The 24,321-nt window shown below is 47.2% G+C and overlaps 1 protein-coding gene across 4 annotated transcripts in view; it reads left to right on the top strand.

Annotated features, from left to right (window-relative positions):
* Positions 1-24,321, top strand: part of SLC35H1 (solute carrier family 35 member H1) — a 169,004-nt gene that overhangs the window by 104,811 nt on the left and 39,872 nt on the right. For all 4 annotated transcript variants that reach the window (XR_014966848.1, XR_014966847.1, XR_014966849.1 and 1 more), the window contains 2 exons: positions 10,583-10,751; positions 11,381-11,464. Coding sequence is in view for 1 of the 4 variants with exons in the window: in XM_085619392.1 (XP_085475518.1) it covers positions 10,583-10,751; positions 11,381-11,464 (253 nt within the window). In the remaining 3 variants the exon portion in view is untranslated. The remainder of the gene's footprint in view (positions 1-10,582; positions 10,752-11,380; positions 11,465-24,321) is intronic.

Genomic DNA, 24,321 nt, shown 5'->3' with positions numbered 1-24,321 from the left:
GCACTTTTCTTCGTCTTTGAGGACTTCTGTTGCTTCTTTTTGCACTTCTTTTTTTTCTTTCTGTGCGTTTTTTTTTTTCTTTCTTCACATGTCCTATCTCTGTAGGCATAGTTAGAAATCAGCATTTAAAAAACCTTTGAAATTCACTGAAAAAAACATAGGTTTCAGGCACGTTATAGTTAGGAATTAGCATTTAAAAAACCTTAGAAATTCACTGAAGAAACCATAGGTTTCAGGGGCGTTATAGTTAGCTGGACTTTTCACTCGTATAAAACCATTGAAATTCCCCCGTTATTTGAGATGTCATCAATGATGTCATGAGTGATGTCACTGACCATGTCATGAGTGATGTAATATGTGACGTCATCAGCAGTGCATTGCGGGCGCGCGAGTTATAGTTAGCTGAACTAACTATAACGGGGGAATTTCAATGGTTTTATACGAGTGAAAAGTCCAGCTAACTATAACGCCCCTGAAACCTATGGTTTCTTCAGTGAATTTCTAAGGTTTTTTAAATGCTAATTCCTAACTATAACGTGCCTGAAACCTATGGTTTTTTCAGTGAATATATATATATATATATTTTTTTTTTTTCTTTTCAAAGCGCTCTGCTGCAAGGACGCACTCCACAAACAGATGGCTCTCAACCTTTTATTTTCATACCGGCAAGCTCATTCCGAAAGTTCTTGGTGCCTGACGCGTTTCGAAGCAGGGCTTCTTTCTCAAAGGCAGTCCATGTGGATTTCCGGTGCTGTTGGCGCACTGCGTTATGGGTTTGGCTTAAGTAGCTCCACCTAACATAGCATAGTGCATTATGGTCATCGCAGTGTGTCAAGTTCGTTATTCCCCTCAGAGGGTCCCGAAAATGCATACATAATTATGGTGATTCTTTAACCCTCAGTGGGCTTCAGACAGCACTCCGGTTATAATTGCTAAACTCTGTTGTGCGATAAAGATGCTGAAAGTTCACAGCTCCTCCGGCCCCACACAGCGGTGCAAGGGTGGTGCAGTCCTTCACGACCGAAGCCGTCGTGTTTAATTATTTTTTTTCAAAGCGCTCTGCTGCAAGGACGCACTCCACAAACAGATGGCTCTCAAAACCTTTTATTTTCATTTTAGCAATTATAACCGGAGTCGCTATTTGAAAACTCAGAAAATATGTCCTTATTTTAGTCTTTTAGAGCACTAATCATAATTTTGATGCCAATAAGACCCTCTCATATGTAATTTCTAAAGGAAATGCTCTAGGTATTACAGTTTTGATTACATCAAGATGACGTCAGGCGTTCCACACTTTTGTAATAAATATAGAATGTTAGCAATCTAGATGTTCATTAGGATACTGTTGAGAGGCAGAGGCCAGGGGCACGGACTCTGAAAATTGAAGGCAGGTAGGAGGGTGCAAAGGCAACAATTTAACCACACTGAGCAGGCAGGAAAGGCCGTGGCAGCACAACAGACTATGGAGGGCAGTGGAAAGGGGGGCAGGGGCAACAAACCAACAATACAGGACTTGCAAGAGAGGCTGTGGCAATGTAATAGACCATTGTGGGCAGAAGGAAGAGGCAGTGGTAGTACAACCATACATGCCAACAGACCCGATTCAGCCAGGAAACGTCCAATGTTTTTAAGCTCAAATGGGCTTTATTTGATCTGTCTCCTGTCTACAATCTCCTCTTTTTCAATGTAACTCAAAGGGGAAAATCAATACCCCAGTTTTTTTTTCAAAATCTCCCTCTTACCAAGTTCAAAATGTTCGCAAGTATGGTACATTGGATCATGGAAGGAAATGGGGTAGGGACATGGACTTGGATAACAGAGGACAGGAGGGACATGGAGAGGTGCACCAAACTGACCCTGCAGGGCAGGCATCAGGGTTTGCAGCAGCACAATACACCACACAGGGCATGCGGGACGGGAGTGCAGCACAACAATCCATATAAAGCAAGAGGGAGGGGACAGGACCATGCACATGGACAACAGAGGGGCAAGAGGCAATGGTAGCTAGCTGACCATAATGGACAGACAGGAGAGAAAGCTGCAGCATAACAGACCATAAAGGGCAGGAGGGACAGATCAGGGGCATTACAATGGAACAGACAAGCCAGGAGCGAGAGAGTAGGGGTCTGCACATGTAAACAGAGGGCTGGGGGCAAGGGGGCAGGGCAGGAGCAGCAAGATAGCCATGGAGGTCAGGCAGGATGGGCACTAGAAGCAAGACACACCATGAAGAGCAACAGTGAGACTGTGATGGCATACACACAGACCATGGAGGGAAGGTGGGAGGGGGTCAGGGGCAGCTAACTGACCACACAGGGAAGGTGGGAGGGGCCATGGCAGCACAGAAGACCATGCATGGCAAGTGGGAGGGTTAGTGGCAGCACAATGGCTATGATGGGCAAGAAGGAGGGTGCAGGGGCATGCACAAAGGATGATGGAGGATAGAAAGGAGGGTCAGGACCTGTGCACAGACAAAGTTCAGGGGGAGGGGCCTCACAACAGACCGCACGGGGCAGGCAGGAGGAGCAGTTGCAGCACAACAGACCAGGGAGGGCAGAAGGGTGTGGCAGTACAATGGACCATGTAGGACAGGAGGAAGAGGATAGGGGCATGGCATGTGGACAGACAGGGTGGAGGTGGCAGGGACAGGTTACAGTCATCTGACAATGCTAGGCAGGTGGGAGGGGAGTGGCAGCTCAACAGAACACTCAGAGTAGATAGGAGTGGCAGGTCCATGGAACATGGTGGGCAAAAAGGATGGTGCAGGGGCATGCACAAAGACATCGGAGGGCAGGGGGAAGGAGAATAGGGGCAGCAAGCTAAGCACAGAGTTTAATCAGGAGGTCAATGATGGGGCATAGAATTGGGCAATGGAGGGCAGGAGGAGGGGACTGGTACATCATACTAAATTGAGGGCAGTGGCAGCACATCAGACCATGCATGGCAGGAGGGAGGAGGCTAGTCCATGGATTCAGACAACAGAGGATAGGGAGGAGGTGGATGGGGCAGCAAGCTAACTGTTCAGAGAAGGCGGGTATTAGGAACTTTATTGTTTTTAAAACGTGTGTCTGTGCGAACTACTTAAAATATGAACAAGAATGCAGCATAATCTCACTTTTATTCAGGAAGAAGAGGACGTTTGTGACTGTGACTCTGGGCTCACTTGGCAGAAACACCCCCTGACCCTCCACCCCCTATCGCAAAATGTAATGCCCGTGAAAAGGGTAGGTGAACACAGTGTTATATAGAACATAGTCCTGAGAGCACGATTGAAAATGAAAACTAGATATAGTGTATGGTATAAACTATGCACCAAAAAGTGTGATATAAGATGAACCGGGCGTGAAATATAATATGCAATACATTGTGCGCAATGACAGATTCATTGGAGAGCGCGAGATAGCACAGGCACTAGCGCGTGCTATGCGTTGTGCGCCTTGGAGTGTAATATGCACAGGGCAGTGTTGTGTAACCTAACTAGTCTCTAAAGTTGTAATATAAAATATGTGCTGGGGAGTGTAACGTTGCATATGCACTGTGACAAAGATATGGATCCCAGATTGTAATATGTATGGCATAGCACTGTGCGTTATAACATAGGCATCGAGGAAGGCATGTTACATGGGGCAATATAACCCGTGCGAAGACAAGTGTGGCATGACATAATCACGGGGTGGTGTTACAGTGCACATGGGCTAGAGAGTGTCATAGCATATGCACTAGCTGGTGGAATACAACACAGAGGTGTGTGGCACTCAGCAGGCAATGGTGGGTGTAACTCAGCATTGGGCTCTGCCAGGAGCGCGCTGTGACTCTCAAGTGATGTTCTTCTCCTTTCCAGAGAGTAAAATAAAAAGTATTACACGTCCGGCAGTGGATGTGTGTTTTATTAACCGTGAGGGGGGTTTCTTACATAGTTTTTGTCGAATCCCCTTTGAATAGCTTGGTGTGCATGTGTATTAAGGGTGTCTACCGGGATTAGGCACGGTAGGGCATCAGACATGTCAGAGCTTCACTAGTGGTGTAAATACATTCCACGTGGATTCATTGTATGCATAGTCGCCTTTTAATGAATATCACTCAAATCGTCATGGTGATAGGTACGTACGGTTTGTCCAGCATGTCTTAGGTGTGTCTATAAATATATATTTTTTAAAAATAATAAACAGTGGCCGGCCCTGGGGATTGGGGTAAAAAAATATAATTAGGAGACAGGCCCTGGGGGATGGGGTCATCAGGGCCAATAAATTAGAATAAGAAGGTGAACCACACAGCCCCCCTTCTTAAAAAATTAAAATAAATAAAAGACTGGCATCGTGCCGGAGGCCACGCCCCCTCCTTGCAGCACTCTGCAAACGCGCCCCCTGGCGAGTTGTAAGTTGGGGAATTAATTCCTCTTCAATACTGAGGGTCCCTGAGGGCCAACTAGCCCAACAGGCATCTCCAGTATGCGCCAGGGAGCTGCGCTGCAGACAGGTGTTCTGAGGCCAAGCCCCTTTTTACACCTCTCTGCAACGCAGCTCTGTGGCGCTTACTGGAGGTACCTAGTGGTCTAGTTTGACCCTAGGGACCCTTAGGATTCAAGGGGACTTAATCTCTCAACTTAGAACAGCCACAGGGCGCGTTTACACAGTGGTGAAGGGAGGGGACGGTGCCTGAGGTGACGTGTGCAAACACGCACTATGGCACGTTTTAAATTGGGGATATAATTTCCCTTCAATACTGAGGGCCCCTGAGGGCTAACTAGCCCACCAAGTGCTTCCAGTAAGCGCCACTGAGCTGCATTGCAGAGAGGTGGTCCAGGCTGTGCCACTTTTTACACCTCTCTGCAACGCAGCTCTGTGGCACTTACTGGAAGCACTTGGTGGGCTAGTGATATATATTTTATGTTCTGACTCAAGGCCACTGAAGTTATGTGCTTCTGCAGCTGAGGCATTTTCTATTTAATCAAAGATTTATATCTTACATGGTATCTTACCCTAAATATTCATGGTTTAAACTTTGCAGTGACTGTGATGGGCAAATGTGCATCACAGCCCCACATGACATCTGCCTGTGGTGCTTGGGGTCGGACCATCTGCGGTTCCTGTCTTAGTATGTACCCAAAAGCTATCAAAGGAACAGGAGGTTAAGATGTTCATGGTGTAGGCTTGGATTGAACATTGACTGAAAAAGAGGTCTAGACCAACATCAAGAACACCGCAGTTGCCGCCTTTTTCAAAGCTGTGAAAACACAAGAAGAGGTGTCACAACCCCAAGCAACACTGATCTCCCAAGAGTGGCTCCCTCCCCCCCCCCCCCATGCCCCCACACTCCTCAAGCAGCCTCTATTCGGAGCCAGAACTCTCGGAGGATCCGGTGCCTGCAGCTCCATCAGACCCGGTACAGATCGTGGACCCGCTATCGACTGTGGTGTCTGCTCAGACTGGGTCCTTCGTACAGTCTTAACCAAAGTGCCCCATCCCTGGAAAGGATCCATCACTTTTTTTTTTCACTGCAATATGCCATGGCCCCCTCTAGAGTGCCTATCGGTCCAATGTTATATGCCTTTGGAGCTATTCTAATGCTGTTCTTTACGACCCTTGCTCTGTTCCTTCATTGCCACTTGTCACTTTGGCTGCAACTGTGGCACTGATCCCTGCTTCAGGCTCAGCACTATGCCTGACTCTTCCTCCTCTTACTAACCCCTCAGGCTCTTCAACTTTGGCAAAGACCTATCCAGTGCAGCAATCCCAGAGGTAGCCACCGGAGCCACAATCAACTCCTTGCACAGTAACCCTAAAGATTGGTTTTGTTGTCTCTCATGGAGTTTCCGTTCCTTTGAAGGGAGGCTCTGCGCCTTATAGAGGAAGGCTGATACTTTTTCAGAGGCTTTGACCCCATTGTGGATCCTGGCTTCGACACGGACGATGGGGAGGACGTTCTGTAATGCTGGACCTAGACTTTACTAACTTTAAGGATGCTTGTCTCCTGGACGCCTCACCTTAATGAGGGCTATAATCCGTAATATGATTACCTCCCTCAGAGGTCCACTCTTTTTATTTGGTCGTTAAGAAGTTGGCAGAGGTGTTGTGTCTCCAGCTTCCATCTTCTGAAACCAAGACCAGCCTCTTAGTAGAGGTACTACACGCTGCATCACACTCTGCGGACATTTTTCTTGCCTTTCAACAAGCCCTCACTGAGACCATTGTTCCTGAGTGGGAGAAGCCCACATCCTCTAAACTGTGCACTGAGCAAGAAGATATAGCCTGGCACTGGGTGACCCCACCTTTCTGTTGTGCATCCTTTCCTGGAGATCCTCATGGTCCAAGCATCCTGTTCATCCAGACTCTTCCCCCTATCTGATAAGTGTCCCAAAAAATCAAGCAGTTCACTAAGAAGTCAATTTCAGCCGGCAGTATGGCTCTGAAATCTTTAAATGTCACCTGTCTCCTGGGTTGCTACATCGCACCCTCTGTGACCTAGCCCAGTTAGTACTTTCTCGTTTACCGGATCACCTTCAACCCCGCTTATCAGATTTGCTTAGGAACAGACGAACTGTGGTGAAACTAGTCATTTTGTCCTGGCTGGACATGGCGGATCCAATTGTCTTAATTGCTGGAGGCCTCTTCATGTTTATACTAACCATATGTAACATTGTATAAAAAATGTACCGGCTAAATGAGTGATGTAAAAGCTATGTTAGTGTTGAAATATACTTTGTCGTCAATTGATTAAATGAATGTTAAACCTTTGTATCACTTAATAAAGAGAACTAAATGAGTGCATAAAGAAATGTCATTTGTGTAGCAATTGGTGCAGCAATTGTGGTATTTCTAGTCCTTGAGCATTTTCTGAGTACCAATATCTACCCTCTATTCTTGACTAAGATTTAAACTCTGGTCTACAGATTAGGCATTGTAATGTTAATAATTGGTGGGCACAACAGTGAGCGAGTTGAGAAACCTGAATGGACACACTTGTATGTTAGTGGCTGCAACCAAACTTTACATTAAAACGTTAAGATGAGGTTTCTGGTCTGCCTTTTGAGTCCCCGGTAGTCCCCAACCATTAATAATAGAGGTAAGACTAGAGATTTAAAGTAATACAGCTGTGGCCTTCTGGTGAAGCAATAAACTTACCTAGAATGTGTTTGTTCCAAAAATATATTGACCTTTCGATTCCAGGTTTCTCTGCTGAGTTATTCTACTTTACGTTGATGGAAGCAAGAATTGTCTTGGGAGTTGTATTATCAACCTTGTTAGAACTGGGGGTCTCTAGTTGGCTGAGGTAGGTACTTTAGGCCAAATAGGGACCCTTGCTTCTAAGTCCGGGAAAGGAAGGACACCTTCTCAGATAGCCCCATCTCACACCCTCGGTAGCTTGGCACGAGCAGCTAGGCTTATCTTCGAGGCAAGTGTGTAAAATATTTGCAACCATGCTCTCAGCAACCCAATGATGACACCACAAATGGACTCTACACGAGTTTCATAAAAAACACTTCTATGTTTATAGAAAAAGATATACGATGAGACCACACGATAAAAATCTACCATATGCGTACTTGTAATAATTCACCTTGCTGGTTATTAGGCCAGCAAGCCCTTATAGGTTCTTGCAGTATTAATGAGCAATTCTCTATGATCCCATGCAGTTCTAATGCAATGCTATTCAGTTCGTAATGTAAGAATCGGGCACTTTTGTAATGTCAAAATAATGCAGTTTGTTATGCAACAATCAGGTAGTTCGTTATGCAAAAGTAATGCCATACGTGACGCAACAATCGTGCAGTTTGTTATGCAAAAATAATGCAATGCGTAATGCAACAGGCAATTCATTATGCAAAAATAATGCAATGCATAATGCAACAATCTGGCAGTTCGTTATGCAAAAATACGGTGCTTTGGACTGTCTCTATGCCACTCGTACTGACTCGTGGTCAGCTTCTGCCAACATATGCCCCCAACATGGGTATGGTGCAAACCAAAGTGCAGCTCCACACTACGGCCCCGGTACCTGGGAGGTGCGACCTCTCTCTCCTTGCGACTTGGGTCTCCTATGCGACTTTGTTGATTCCGGTCAGTGGAATTCGGGGCCCGCCCGCGACGGGGTTGGTACGAGGTCCCGCCTTGGCAACGGCGGGCTCGGGCCGGCGGCACAGCTCCTCTGGGGATGCCAGTCCATGCCGATGGCAATGACGAAGATCTCAGGCTGCAACAGGGCACACGCGCACTGTCTCGCTGAGACTCAATTGCTTCGGGTTTGCACGGTCATAGGACCATCCTTACGAAGGTCTCAGGCGGCAAAAAGCACACACGGCATTGCTGAGACTCACTTGGACTCTGGGTGTGCATGATCACAGGACAATCCTTACGAAGGTCTCGGGCGGCAAAAAGCGCACACAGCATTGCTGAGACTCACTTGGACTCCGGGTGTGCACGATCACCGGACAATCCTCACGAAGGTCTCAGGCTGCATAAAGCACACGCACAGAGCGTTGCTGAGACTCACTTGGACTCCAGGTGCCCACGATCACAGGGTTTTTGTTACGAGTGTCTCAGGCTGCAAAAAGCACATGCACACAGCGTCACTGAGACACACCTGGAAACTTATGTGTTCCTGAGTTTCCACAACAGGGAGCCAGCTCTGCTCGGGCCCTTGGGGACAAGTTACTTCAGGACACAGCACACAGCAAAGTCCTTTCAAGCAGGGGGACACCGCACACAGCAAAGTCCCTTAGCCTCTCCTTGGTTAAATCAGCAAACTGCAGGCCAGCCCCAGAACACACAGCAAGGGTAAGTCATTTCCTTCAGTCTCTTCAGCTGTTTCTTCCTTGGCAGAGGTTCCTCTTGACCACAAAGTAGTTTCAATCCTTTTCAGTCTTGATCAATCCAACGTTCAGGGGTTTCAGCTCTCATAGTTCTACCCCTCAATGTCTTTGAAGTCTTTGTGTTCAGGGGGCACTGACCCCTGTTCTAACCAGTTCTGAGTGTCTCCCTGCCAGTGACAACTTCTTCCTTTGATAGTGGGGGTCTGGATCCTTAATCACTCAGCAGGAGATGAAGCCATTGTTTTATGGCGGCAGTCCAGGCCTCTTAACCTCCAGGGGCTACTCCTCCCCCCTTCACTCCAGATGTAGGTCAGCCTGTTGCTGTCTCACCTCCTCCCCCTGGTCAACACATTCCCCAGATCCTATCGCTTTCAAATCCAGACAGTCAATCCACAACCAGGCAAGAGACGCACAAAAATGTTAGAACACAAAAAAACAGCCACTTCTAAAAGAGTGGTTTCTAAACACACAATGCAAAAACCACCTTCACAGAAAGATGTTATTAAATTGTGAGTTCAGGCACACTAAACTTCACCTCTCCATCTTCAGCCTATGGGAAGATAGGCTGGAAACATATTACACAGCCTCCCCATTCTGTCCTATGGGCAAGATAGCTTTTTAACAGTGAAAAACTAAATGTAGAGTATTTTAACTGTTAAGACATGGTACACACCTCAGTACATGTCCTACTTTTCACATACACTGCAACCTGCCCAGGGGGGGTACCTTGGGCCTACCATAGGGGTGTCTGATGTGCATACAAGGGAAGGGTAAGGCCTGGCAAGTGGGTGCACTTGTCAGGACAACATGGCAGTTAGCAAACTGTGTGCAGGCAGTTCTCTCTTTAGGGCTACTTGTGTGGGTGGCACAATTAGTGCTGCAGGCACACTAGTAGCATTTGCATTACCAGCCCTGGCACACATAGTGCACTTTCTTAGGGACTTTATTTGTAAGGCCGACCTACCAATTATGGGCAGTCAATTACCATAACACTTTACACAGAGGGCATAAAGTGCCCAGAGTCCTAAAACCAACACAAACAGGAGGAAGGCAAAAAGTTCAGGGATGACCCTGCAAAATGGGCTTAGTCCACCACAACCCCCTTTCAGCCAAAACACAGGGTAGACCAATCACTACCTTGATGGGCTTTCCTGCTTTGGGCGATAGAACACGGACCCTGGCCCGCAACTGCAGGGGCATATTCCAGTTCTACGCCAATCTGAACCCAGTTGGATCCCTCTGTCCATACTTTGAGGGGCCCCTAAGCTAACCCTCTATAGAGCAATTTTATTCTTCAGCTAATTCTTGTAGTCCTTCTCTGTCTTTTGGGAGTGGATGCACTGATGTTTCTGTCAAGTCATGAGAACAGAGATCAGAGTTCTTGTATGTTGACAAACCGGTAGGATGATGCTTCTGTGAAGTTGCCCACTTATGTAGTGTGCAAGCGGAGATCTTTGCAATAGTAAGTAAATAAGTTGACATTATTGCGAGGCCACCTACTCTATTAGATCTCACACTTCAATTTTTAATTTCTAAGTACTTCCATTGAAGCAAGAAAATATTGATTCTTCTCTAAGGGATACTGTGATGCCAGTGGATCCACCAGATTTCTGAAATCATTTTTTAAACTTTCCTAGTTGATATATCCCTGAGGCTCTTCTGCTGGAAGGCGGATGCTGATTATGTTCTGAGGGTTTCCTTTCTAAATTCAGGTGCTTAATTATTTTACTGTGAATGTGTCCTCATCCTTTTGTCTCTTTTCTTTTTAAACAGCGGGCAGTTCTAATCCTAGTAGTTTTACTAATTGCTGGAGGTCTCTTCATGTTCACCTACGAGTCTACGCAATTCAACGTTGAAGGCTTTGTACTAGTCCTCATGGCTTCCTTTTTAGGCGGTATACGGTGGACACTGACGCAGATCCTAATGCAGAAGGAAGAGCTGGGTGAGTGCATCATGTGCTGGATTATAATCTCAATCATGCACAGGATAGTGTTGCGGAGGAATACACTTGCTAAAGAGAGGAGTGTGATTCCTAGCCTTGCTGCATGTCATCAGGGCACCTTGTAGGAGGTTGTCTTTTGAAAATCTAGTCTACTCTGGAGTTGTATCATGGCTGCTTCCATTGAGCCATTTCAGTTATCTGCAACGGAAAAGTCTGTAGTTGAACATATGGTGTCCTGGTGACATGGAACAAGGTGTAGCAGTTTGATGTATTTCAAGGATTTATGCGGTTTAATAAGGGTAGGCAGAGGTACGGGAAGAGAGAATGCTGGAGTGGTCAGTCATGAGGGTGTGTGAAATGGAGTGAATTTGGTCCATGAAGCAGCAGTTGAAAACAAGCAAGGGAGAATGGTGCAAGCTAGTTTAAGGGCATAAGTTAGGTATATTGTGAATAATGGAATGGGAATAAGCAAAGGGAAATTGTAATACAACAAATGTTCTGGTGGCTAGAAATAAATTCATGAATGTGCTTCAAACTGTTATTTTGCTGTTTCTTGCTTACTTTAAAACGTTGTGTGCGTAGAAAAGAATTATGTCGTTTACCCGTTGTTTCTTATTTTACACATTTAGGTCTGCAGAATCCCATTGACACCATGTTTCATCTTCAGCCCCTTATGTTCCTCAGTCTCCTTCCACTGTTTGTTTCTATCGAAGGTACTGGAAATATATTGTTCACTGTGAGGTGGGAGCGGGGTTAATTGGGAGCAGAGAGACTGGCAAAGAAAGGGGAAGAGTAGAACAGGGGTCGTCTTATGAGTTTGGGGGACGGAATACTCCGTCAGAATGTGGTGGATATCCCGTCTTCCGTAGTGCAAGTTTAATAGACTTTGAAGCAGTTGGAATACAGCCAACTGGAAATCTGCTATGCTATTTTTGTAGCAGAGTATCCTGTCCGATGAACTCTAGAATACGGCACTAAATTGGTAATGGCATAGACTCTGTATGAGATGATACAGGAGGCTTAGGCCATTAGCATCTGGATGCCACGATCTCTTCTTAAGACTGTTTTTTGAATACTGTTAAACATAAAGTATAATACGGATTTTACAAAAAAGCTTGGTTTTACCCTTAATCTTTTGTCGAGCTTCTTTTAATTTGACATTGTGGTGACTGCCACTGTGTGGACTTTTTCATAAAATGTCGCTATAAAGTTAAGACAAAAAAGCATTTGCTGCCGTGCTCCTTTTTCGCCACCCACATTTTATTGGATCTCATTTACTTAACTTGTCTAACTTTTTTGATAATGTAATGTACTCTATGCAGTTCTTTTTCCCTAACTCAGAGTGCAGTTAAAATTTACAGATTGCTTGCCAGTTACTAAAAACGTATCTGGTGTAGGAGAGCTTTCTGAACAGCTTAATCCTTGGCAATCCACCCTGTAGTATTGGTCTCTGTTTTGTGATCTGCATCGTTCCAACTAATAAAGGCATTTCTTCCCAACTCCATAATATTCAGATGTTTGGCTCCAACAGTGACCCCATAAGCTTCATCATTGCCTGGCAAGATCAGAATATAGATGATTCTTTTTGCCAAAGTCTTGTTGGAAGGCCAAACAAAAAATAATTTGAGACTACACCTCAGTGCCAGGCATTCTTTTTTTACCATTAAGCCTCTAACCCGAGGTCAGCAGTTTTTTTTCTGCCAGTATATCGTGTTACTTATGAAGTTCTGTCTGAACTACTCTGAGTTGAAATAATATTTTAAAAACCTTTTCAATTTAAAAATGTTCTATATGTCAAATATATTAAATGTTTGTAAATTAATTATAACATATTTTTACTATTTCTCCTAAAGTTTTTTAAAAGTTTTAAAAATGTCCTACACTTTACCATGGGGAGATCTCAGACGATGCGTTAAAAGTTACTAGAATTAACTTTTCATTTTTAAATTTGTTTCCAACCCATTTCAGGGGTGTGGAGACACATAGGTCTATACTTTGTGGAAGTTTTTGCTATTCACTATTTACAAGCGTAAATTTTATTGCAAAATGTTAGAGTAAATTTACTAGTGTATTTTTGCTTATGTGTAAATTGACCTTTGTGAATAGGCCATTTGGTCAATAAAGCACATTTGCTTGACCGCATGAAACAATTTCAAATCTTTTATCATCAGCAAATAAGAGACACCATTTGAAAAACACTAGTGGAATGCATCGAAGGAAGCTCCAAGAGCCGCAAAGATCTTCTCGATCGTTAAGGATTTCTCCTTGCCCAGAGCCACTATTGCCAACATCGCTGCCTCCCAGCAACTCAGTGACCACCTATCCAACTTCTTCCACAGCAAAATTTCAAACTTCTATAGCAACTTTGCACACCAACCAAATCCCAGAGAATTCATTGCTAAAATACCCATCAAAAACCAAGACGACCACCTGACCGAATAAACAGCCCTCACCAGAAACGACCACGCAGCAGGCATACAAACCATCCACTCATGGGCCCCAACAGACCCATGCCACCACCACATCTACAGCCTAGGAACATGTAGGCACCACCCTGATCTACATCATCAACACCTTAATCATGTCAGCCACTTTTCTGTATGAATGGAAACTTGCAGAAATCGGCACCTTCCTCAAGAAGCCCACAGCCGACCCAAATCAACTGAGCAATGTCCAACCCATCTCCCCTATCCAGCCAAAGTGATTGAAAAGGCCATCAACAAGCAACTCACAACCCACCTCGAACTTCACCATCTTCTAGACAACACTCAATCAGGATTCAGAAAGAACCATAGCACCGAAACAGCACTTAACGCAGCCACTGATGACTTTCGAATCATCCTGGACCTAGGAGAAATGGACGCTTTCATCCTGCTCGACCTCTCTACTCCCTTCTACACGGTCTCCTATAACGCCCTCATCAGAAGATGAAACCAGGTTCACATACAAGGATCTGCTCTCAAATGTATCTGTTCCTTCCTCACAGGAAGAATCCAATGGGTCAGACTGCCACCCTTCACATCAGACACCAAGAAATTGATATGCGGAGTCCCACAAGGATCGTTTCTCACCCCATTCTTTTCAACATGCATATGACACTTCTTGCCAACATCATCTGATTACAAGACATCCATGTCATCTCTTACGCCGATGACACTCAACTCAACTCATCCTCTCCCTGATGGAACAACCACTGCCAGAACCAACTTCACCAACTGCATGGCCATGGTAGCAGACTGAATGTGAACCAACTGCCTGCAGCTCGACTCAGACAAGATCGAAGTACTGGTTTTTGTCATCAGACTTTCCGTTGGGACTCCACTTGGTGGCCGTTTGAGCAAGGACCACACCCGCAGACCACGCAAGAAATCCAGGGATGATCCTAGATGTCAAGCTCAACATGATGACTCAAGTCATCGCAGTGTGCTCCTGCTCCTGCTACATCCTGTGCATGCTGTGAAAAATCTTAAAAGGGTTGCCTCAGAACCCCAGACGGTCTGTCCTGCACATACATCACCAGCAGGCTGGACTACGGCAACACGCTCTATGCTAAAATCGCAACCACTCCTACACAGACTCAGAACACCACTGCAAGACTCGCACTCCCATGCTGCACCCACATCACACTGCATCTCGAGAGGCTTCACTGGCTCCCCATTCAGAACCACAGCCAATTTGAACTGTTCACACACACAGTCCAAGCCCTACACAACACAGGACCAGAATATGTGAACAGTCGCATACACTTTCACCAACCCACCAGACACCTACACTCACTCACAGACATTCCTTGTATCTGCAAAAGCAAAACTGAAGGTTGCTCATTCTCCTGTATTGCACCCAAGACTTGGAATGCCCTCCCTCAACACATCAGCATATCCTCCTCACTTTTTTTTAAGTTCCTCAAGAAGCTGAAGATTTGGCTCTTCGTATAAGCACCCTGGGAACGACAAACTTAAACGCCTGCCCAAGCGCCTGGATAACCTCTTGGTGATTAGTGCGCTATACAAATCAATATAACACAACAGGTGTCCCTTTCTTGTGGCAGGCCTTAGACCAGTGCTTAATTTGCAATTGAATGGGTGCTGGTTCCGAACCCTCTGCTCAGAAGCCTGTGCCCAGTGCTATTAATTGTCAGCACTCAGACTATAAATGCTGCGTAGTCTTAAATCCACTTCATGCCTCTTTAATCTACTAGCAGACACTCCCTGCCCCTTTATCTAACTTTTGCTTGTTCCTTCTTTCTTCCTTTGTGACGGTTTTCTGTCTGTCTCTTCCTCAGCCTTTGTGTGTTGTGAGTTTTTCCCTCTCCCGCTCTCGGTAAATGTCTGATGTGGAAAAATAAGTGCTGGTCTCCAAAAATGATCTTCCTTTTTGTGATATCCAGTGCAGGACTGCTGTCCCATCAAGGCCTCCTTCCAAGTATTTGAAGGTTTTCGAAATTATTTACATGCTGATTCCCACCCCACAGATATTAATGAGATGGGTGGATTGTGAATTTTTTCAAACTATCCCTTTGCACACCGTGGAATTTGAGAACCCCTCACAACTTAAAAGGGGTGGCCGAATGTAGTGCAATGCAAAGGATTTTGCTGGGACTAGTCTCTTTGTGCATATGCAAACTGTAAAAGCTGCTTCTGTCTTAGTTTGCAATTGTTTTTAGAATTGAGACTTCCCTTCTGCACCTTTTTCTGTTGTTGGCACTTAATCGCTAACTTCCACTTCATTTTTATTTTTACACTTCAATAGATATTTACAATGTGATTTTGTAGTTACTATTGCCTTTGTACACAAAAGGTTTTACTTTGCAAATGCAAAGTCTTTTGTACATTTGACCCTTCCTGAAATGTTCATGTTACAGAATAGTTCTGAAATCTTTATAGATCAAACTTATAACAAGATGAAGTAAAATAAATTAAAGGGAAAAAATGAAATCAATCAGTTTACATGAATGTTTCCCATAATCTCACAAATATAGCACATTAGTTTAAACTAGAATCCCTTTTTCCTAATTTTTACTCCACCCTGAAGCAGACATAATGTTGAAAATAGTGCTATCTGAAAATTGTAATCCTAAACACAGCGTCCATTTTTAAGCAAGTAAAGATAGATATAAATTATTTAAAGTGTACCGTGTCGTCATACAGATGCTATGTATCTGTTCACTTCTCTCTTTCATCTTAAGATAACTATATCAAATCAAGTTACCAGTAGTCTAAAGACTTGCAAACAGGATCTGATCTTGACATAGATCAAACCACCTACAATTGACAGCTGTTGGTTATTAATACATTTATTTGGATCATCCTTATGATTAGAACCTTCATAAGCCGATTGTAGGAAATGTGATCTTTCTGCAGGGTACCCCAGATATTTAATCTTTTGCTGCACTTGATACTTTGGTCAGGTTTAGAAATCTGTGTACTGTACATCTTCTAACCAGGGAAAAAGTATGTGCCCCCCTTTCAACATATTGAAATTGACATACCCCTAATTGGCATATATAACTTGCCTATAAGTCCCTAGTTCCTAGCTTTGGTTTTAAATATTGAATGTTAAAGGCAGAGCCCTTCCTTTGACACCTAAACCAGGCACATTCCAATCACAGTGGACCTCTGTTTTTACATTAGTGTCACATTTCGCTGAATTGTCAAATCCTGCTTCAGATGTCTGCTGGGGTTTTACATGTAACACTTGGGGCGTTCGTCAAAGGGCTGAAACAGAATGCCAAACAATTCTTGTGTATTTGCTGTCTGGTCGCTTGCAAATCCTGCTTTGTTCTACCAGATTTCAATTTCTGGATCCATTGCTGTGTGTACAGGGACTGTGAGAAACTGGATTTTAGTAGTAGAGATGGGGATTACTACACTGCACTACACACACACACATGAACCTTTTTTGTTTCTTTAAAGTTTACTATTTATCGTATTGGTTTGGGGATTTTTGTTTTGCATTTCGACTCTTACTTTTTTGCTGGTACGTGAATACTTTACAAGTTGCCAGTAGGTTGAGCTGGTCTGCTGTCTGTCATCGCTAACAGGGGGTTGAGCTCAGATTCATCTTGTGATCTTGAAGGTTCACTCTGACAGGGGTGGGATTGTTCCTTGAGGTGTGTAGTTACCCAAAAAATAATCCAATTTCTTACACTGATGTTTAATTCCAAAACTAAATCCATCTGTTAAAACTTTTGATAAGTCCAATAAACACGGTTCATAAATCCACACTGCATCTTGCACCAAAACACTGCGCTGAACCATAAAAAAACATATTTAGTCCTCCAAACTGGTGATCCATCTATTCGAAAAATTGCTCTTTGCTCAGTATACAGTATCCGCTTTAGCTGAGAATATGCTGTGGCAGGTCACCTCACATTCTCTCTAATAGCCTTTCCATTGACATGAATAACTTGCCAGTTGAAACTAAACCAGGAGTATTTAAAGATATTTGCTTCCCATTTTTTATCTTGTAAAAATATCACCAAAGAGAAATAAGTTGTACTGCAGCTCCATATGCCTCATAATTAGGGCTCCCGGTTTTATGGTATTTGTTTTTTGACATTTCCGTCTGTATTTATCCATATTTATTTTTTGTCAACTTTATCTGTATTTATTCATATTTAGTATGGGTTTTGTGAAAAAAATAAAGCTGGAACTGGTATATTTCCACATTGATTTAACCAATGAATATGCAGTCATGCTTGAATGCCTGCCAGGTTTCAGTGATATGAAAACACGCAGAAGATAAATCAATGCACTTACATGAAAATATTCAGATTTCAGCATCAACCTTGTGCAGTTCTGCTGCTGTTTAAGCCTCTTTACTAAAACTCCTTTCTTTTTTAATCCCCTTACCTATCAATCCACACAGTTATTGGCCTGGCAGTCATGGCAAAGTGTATTTAGAATCACTCTAAAAGCACCCAATTTCCGTTTTTATCCCCATTTAAAAATAAATACAGACAAGAAAATAAATGGTTTTCTGTCTGTATTTATCTTTAAAAATCAGTAAAAACGGAAAACGGGGAGCCTTACTTATAATCCCGTAAATCGTCTCTTCAGAGTTGCAATCCTCCACAAGACTCATGAGGCACTTTAGAATCGGTGCACCAGGCTTGAATGAATCCGTGTGTAGTACGCCAAGTGAGCTTGAGTTGTCTGGAATGCAGTCTGAAATCATCCTGCTAATTAATAGAGTAAAATAATTGATTGTTTCTCATATCTTTTTTTTCTCTTTACCATCAAGTCAGTTAAACAAATTCCCTGTCAGAATGTATCGCTAATATAAACAGTGCGTGCCATTATACAGTTTTTCTATTATAGTTGATTATTATTTTTCACTTTGTGGGTGGCTCTTTCAGACGCAGAGATGCCTTAGTCCTCGATTTCTTCTTTTTTTTTTTTTTTTTTGAAACCGTTTATTACAAAATTAAAAAAATATACAGAGATGGGCCTACAACCTTCAGGCCGGCCGCTAGCAAGCAAGAGGAGCATTGGATACAAACAATAGCGCCCATGCCGCGGCGAAGGGAAATGCACAGGATGTAAAAGCGGTGGTAGCCACACCATCCGAGCACACACAACGGTTTCATTTTAATATAAATAACAACACAAGAACAAATCCACAAGGCAACCCACAATCGGAAACAGCAGCATGTGCTCCCCTAGCGGGGGGGACCCTACCAATCCTTAGGAGTAGCAATGGGGGAAAAAGGGCAAGACTGGGATTAGGAGGACTCCGTGCCCGGGACCGGGGAGCTAGACTGGCTAAGGGGATGGGGCCGGTGACGGATCGGGCAATAACGGCGGGGTACAGATTCCCCCGCGGTAGGCGTTCCAGGGGCCCCATACGTTCACCCATGTCCCAGGCTTACCTCTCGCAACATACACCATTTTTTCCCGAAACATGCACCAATGTTGTCCTTCCATGCCGAGACAGTCGGGGACCTCTGGGAACCCCACAGTTGAGCTATGTCGCGTTTGGCCACCATATATCCCAGAGTCACCCACCGCGTCTGTGGTACCGAATAATCGGTTGGCTCCCACACGTTCAACAGGCATCTCCTCGCTTCGGGCAGCAGCGACACATGCGTAACCACCCGCAGGACCTCATGCACACCACGCCAGAATCGCTCCACCTCCGGGCATTCCCACAAAATATGGAAAAAGGTCCCCAAAGAACCACACCCACGCTTACACAGCCCGTCCACAGCATATCCCATACGCAGTAGCCTTGGCCCCGTGACATAGACCCTATGGAGTATCTTGAGCTGGACGAAGCGAAGGCGGGCCGGTATGGCCACCTCTTTCGGGGAGGCCACCGCCGATACCCAGTCCTCGTCATCCAGCTCCAATCCATCGGCCACCCATGCCTCACGAAGGTTAGTCAGCAGTCCCGAGCGGTCATTGATAAGTTTTTTATAGATCAATGAAATCGTGCTGTCCGGTACATGTCCATCTAGCACTCTATCCTCCAGAGGGGAATACTCCGGGATGGAGGCAACGTCCGGGAATATGGAGCATAGCGCATGATGGATCTGCATATACCGAAAGTACTCCCTGTCCTGCAACTGGAATTCTGTCCGTAGCATCTCGAACGTTTTGAATCCCCCCCTCGTCCAGAGATCACCCACCCTGCTGATGCCTATCATGTCCCACTTTTCAAAGCCCTTCGAGGTCCACAGGGAGCCCAACTGCTCAGATGCGTATAGTGGCGACTCCCGGGTCAAACTACCTTTCCACCCCAGCGCCACATTAGCCGCGTGCCACACTCGTACCATGACACGACTGGGGCCCGTCAAACGTGTGTCAAGCGAGCCGGAGTACAGCGCTCGGTTATAATCACCACCCGGCAGTAAAATCTTATCCATTTCAAAAGCCGGCTTTAGAGCGGGCCCGTACAGGCCGTGATTAATCGCAGCCAGCTGGGAGGCCCAATAATACCGTTTGATATCCGGGAGGGCGATCCCCCCGTCATACCACGGGAGCGTCAGCTTCGCCAAGGCGATACGCGGTCTACCCTCCCAGAGCAGTCGGCGCTGCAGACTCTCTACCTCGCGAAAGTAGCGCGCCGGAACGACGTCCATTGTGTTCTGCAGAGCGTACAGGAAACGCGGCAGCGACATCATCTTAAACAATGCTGCCCGGCCGAGCGGCGAGAGCGGCAAGCGCCTCCAACGCGCAACATCCTCCTTCAGACGCTGGAGGGGGGGAAGCAAGTTTTGACCATATCGGGCCTCCGCGTCCAGGGCAATGAAGACACCCAGGTATCGAAATCCCTGCGGGGCGATCTGGATAGGACAGCCCCGCGGAAGGATAGGGTCCTCCCCAGAGAGAACATAGATGCACGATTTAGCCCAGTTGATGATAAGGCCGGAGTTAAGGCCAAATGAATGCAATACATCAACCAGCACTATTAGTGATTTACGTGGGGAAGCCAGGTACAGGAGGATATCGTCAGCATATAAAGATACGCGGTCCTCATACTCGGGGGTCCAGCGGAGACCACGAATAGAAGGTTCCCACCGCAGCCACTCCGCCAGGGGCTCCAAAGCGAGCGCGAAAAGGAGCGGTGATAACGGGCAGCCCTGCCGCGTGCCCCTGCCCAGCTCGAACGAGGCCGACACTCTACCGTTGACCACGACCTGCGCCAGCGGGCCCGAGTACAACAATTTTACCCAACTGATGAATCCTGGGCCAAACCCAAACTTCGCGAGCGTCGCCCAAATATAGGGCCATTCGAGCGTGTCAAACGCCATAGTGGCGTCCAAGGACGCCAAAATGGCCGGCTCTCGTATGAACGGGACACGTGCGAGCACCCCATGCAAACGCCGCAGGTTAAGCGCTGTATTGCGATGAAGGATGAAGCCGGACTGATCCTGGTGAATCAAGTCACACACTACGCCGACCAGCCGATTGGCCAACACCTTGGCGAGGATTTTGGGCTCTGCATTCAATAACGAAATAGGCCGATAGGATGTGACCCGGTCCCGTGGCCTCCCCTCCTTATGGATAACCACGATAGTAGCTAGACGCTGGTCTAGCGGGAGGGAACCCGCCGAGTGGGAGCGAGGAACATAGCACAGAGATGTGGCGCCAGCGTATCCGGTCGCAACTTATACAACTCGATGGGAAGACCATTAGGGCCCATGGCCTTGCCGGAAGCGACCGATCGTATGGCGAGGGCAATTTCTTCGGAAGTTGGAGCAGTGTCCAACGACACTCTGTCCTCCTCCGAAAGGGAAGGCAGCGCGATATCCCTGAGCAGGGCGTGGGAATCCTCTTCAGAGCGGGAGGACACCGGGGAATACACCCCACGGAAATAGTCTGCAAAGCAGGCGACAATTTCTTCCGGTTCAGTGACACACACACCATTCTGTTTCTCAATCAACGGGACAACTCGACTCGCTCTCTCCTTTTTGTCCAACCATGCAATCAATTTACCAGCCTTATCACCCACATCATACAATCTCCCCTGTTGCTCTCTACTGAGGCCCCTGGCCGCCTCCGTGACGAGGGCCTTATAAGCCGATTGCTTGAGTCGAAGAACATGTAATTTGTCATCCGTCACCCCATATTCTAGATCACCCTCCAACTCGGTTATCTCCGCTTCAATACGAGTCACCTCCTCCCGCTCGCGCCTCCGGGAATGGGAAATAAGGGACAAGGCCTCTCCCCTGAGTACCGTCTTGAACGCCTCCCACAACGAGATCGCTGATGACACAGACCCCACATTCTCGTCAAAGTAACGCTTAAGGGATTTAACCAGCTCTGCGCGAATAGTGGGGTCACGCAGATACCAGGGATTAATCGGGACCACCCTACCCTCTCCCCTCGGAAGAATATCAAAGTGCAGCAAGAGTGGAGAGTGGTCCGAAATACCCCGTGCCAAATGGCGCACCTCCCCTATCCTCCCAACGTGTGCCGCCGGAACCAGGACATAATCTAGCCGTGAGAGACTACCATGAGCCCCTGAATGGAAGGTGTACTGCAGCTGCGTGGGATGTTTCAAACGCCAACAATCCACCAGCCCCAAGGTATTCAAGAGGCCAGACAACCAGGCCTGGGCACGGGGGAGATCCCTAGGGGGGTGACGATCCACAGTTCCGGAAACAACAGCATTAAAGTCCCCCCCCCACCACTAGAATCCCCTCCGGAAGTCCAAGGAGAAGGCGCCCCAGATCCGCAAAGGTGGTCGTCTGCAGCCCCGGCGGGACATAGACAGACACAAAAACGACCACTCTGCCCTCCATTCTACCCACCAAAACCGTGTAACGTCCCCTGTCGTCATGGTGCACCTCATCAATCTCCAACGGGAGCGAGTTCTTAACCATAATGCCCACACCCCTTGAACCAGACGTGAAGCCCGAATGGGCCACAAGGCGGTAGCCCCGTCTATTCATGGCACAAAAGGAGTTGCCAATGAGGTGTCTCCTGCAGAAAAACTATATCGGGCGAGATTCGCTTCAAGAACTGCAGGACCACACCTCGTTTTATCCTGTCCCCCAATCCATTAACATTCCAGGACAACAAGCTCAGTCCCCTACCCCCCATCATAAACAGAAGCCATCACTCGTCCCCCAGAGAGCACTTTAGAAATGATACAACGATGTTTTTGCCTTGTGGTAGAAACGAACAACACCCCACCCCAACCCACCCACCCCAACAAAACTCCCCCCTCCCTGCACCCCTGCATGAGCCCAGACAGCCCCCCCAACTTGCAGTGTGCCTGTCGCCCCTATATAGTGAAACTAACTAGACCCCCTAGAGGAGGAAAGAGCACCCCTTCTAGACCCCACACAACCTCCAAAAGAGGGGAAAGAACAAAGACAGAAGCTTTGGTCGAAAGTGGCATCATAATCGTCCAGAGTGAGGTCCAATATCCACCCCTCAGTCCCGATCCAGTGGGCCGTCTCCTCCCGCCGCCCCCCCCCCCACCGTCCCGAGCACTACCCCCAGACCGAGTGTCCAGCCAGTCCCCGGCCGCCTCGGGACGATCAAAAAAGTGCGTGCGACCATCCACCTCTACCCGCAGCTTGGCCGGGAAGAGCATGGCGTATTTTAAGTTCATGTCCCGGAGCCGGCGCTTAACACCCAGGAAACTCAGTCTCTGTTTCTGGACCGCTTGAGTGAAATCGGGATAAAAGTTCACCTCCATATTTTCCAGCTTCATCGGCCCTTGCAGTCTGGAGGCTTGCAAGATCGCGTCCCTGTCCCGAAAGTTAAAAAATCCGGGCAATGAGAGGCCGCGGAGGGGCTCCGACCTTCGGCCTTCCCCCGGGAACTCTGTGGGCCCTCTCCACTGCAAAGAATTTACTCAGTCCCCGAGGCTGGAGATGGGTAACGATCAGGTCCTCCACAAACAGATCCGCCGCCGCTTCCTCCCGTCCCTCGGGTACTCCGATGATGCGGATGTTATTCCTCCGGGCCCGACTCTCGGAATCTTCCAGGCGCCGATCCATAAGCACACTCGCCTGACGAAGTCGGCGCACCTCCGTTTGGAGGGCCGCCACCTCAGTCGTGAGGCCCGACGCGGTGTGAGCCAAAGAATCGACCCGGTCGTTGGTTTTGGAGAGATCAGCCCTCACCAGGTTGACATCCACTAGGATCGCGTCGATTTTGTGGGCTAAGGTGTCAAACTGCTGGCCCACCGAGGCCTTCATCTCAGCAATGGCGCCCATGACGTCTTGCAGAGTCAACTCTGTGGGCAAATCCGGGGCATCCGGAGGGCACTCAGAGGACTTGTGCGATCCACCGGGAGATCCCTTCGGGAGGGTGTAGCGGTCCATGATGTTGGCCTGATGTGCGGCGCCACGCCGGGTCGACTTGGCCTTCGACCGATCGCCATCTTGTTTCGTGGCCATCGTCGCGGGTCTCACCCCCTCACCAGCCACGCAGTAAAGGGCAAGCAATCAAGGCCACGGGGTCCGGGGGGTCACCCCAGGACGGCGGAGCGGGCCACAGCGGGCAGGCAGGCTGGGTCACCCAGCGAGGCCACCCCAACACCAAGAGCGCCGCGATCCCACTTGCAAAGACGGCAAGGGGGCGCGAAAGTGAAAGTGAAAGTGCGGGTTACGCAACTCGCCAGGCCCAGCCCGCCGTTGTTGTTCACTTTGCCACCGGGTCGCCCCCAAACGCGAGTCCGGGGTCCGGAGCGAAGGAGGCCGCAAACTTCAATCGGTGCTCACTCCGGCACCCGAGGTCCGATTCGAGAACGGGAAACGGGTACCACCTCGGCTCAGGCTCACCGACACAGTCCCCTCAACCGATGCAGGATGAAGACAGGATAAACGTAGGAGGTCGCGGAGGTCCTCGGGAGCCTCGCACCTACGCGGCCATCTTGGTTGAGCGCTAGGCTCCTCCCTAGTCCTCGATTTCATGACTAGTAGCAGAACAGGGCAAGTCCTAATAGCGCCTCGATGGAGACCGGCGGTACCGGTCAAGATCCTTCATCTCGAAGACAGTCCATAAACAAGCTTTGGCAATTCCAGTTAGTCACGCTTTCCTTTACGTTCAAGCAAGACCGATTGCATTGCCAGGCCTTATTTTATGTAATCTAATCTTCAAGGTTTGTC

Source organism: Triturus cristatus, chromosome 7, assembly GCF_964204655.1.
Source record: "Triturus cristatus chromosome 7, aTriCri1.1, whole genome shotgun sequence".
Classification (NCBI taxonomy): domain Eukaryota; kingdom Metazoa; phylum Chordata; class Amphibia; order Caudata; family Salamandridae; genus Triturus; species Triturus cristatus.
Note: the sequence above shows the minus strand (reverse complement) of the source record. Positions and strands in the feature narration are given on the sequence as shown.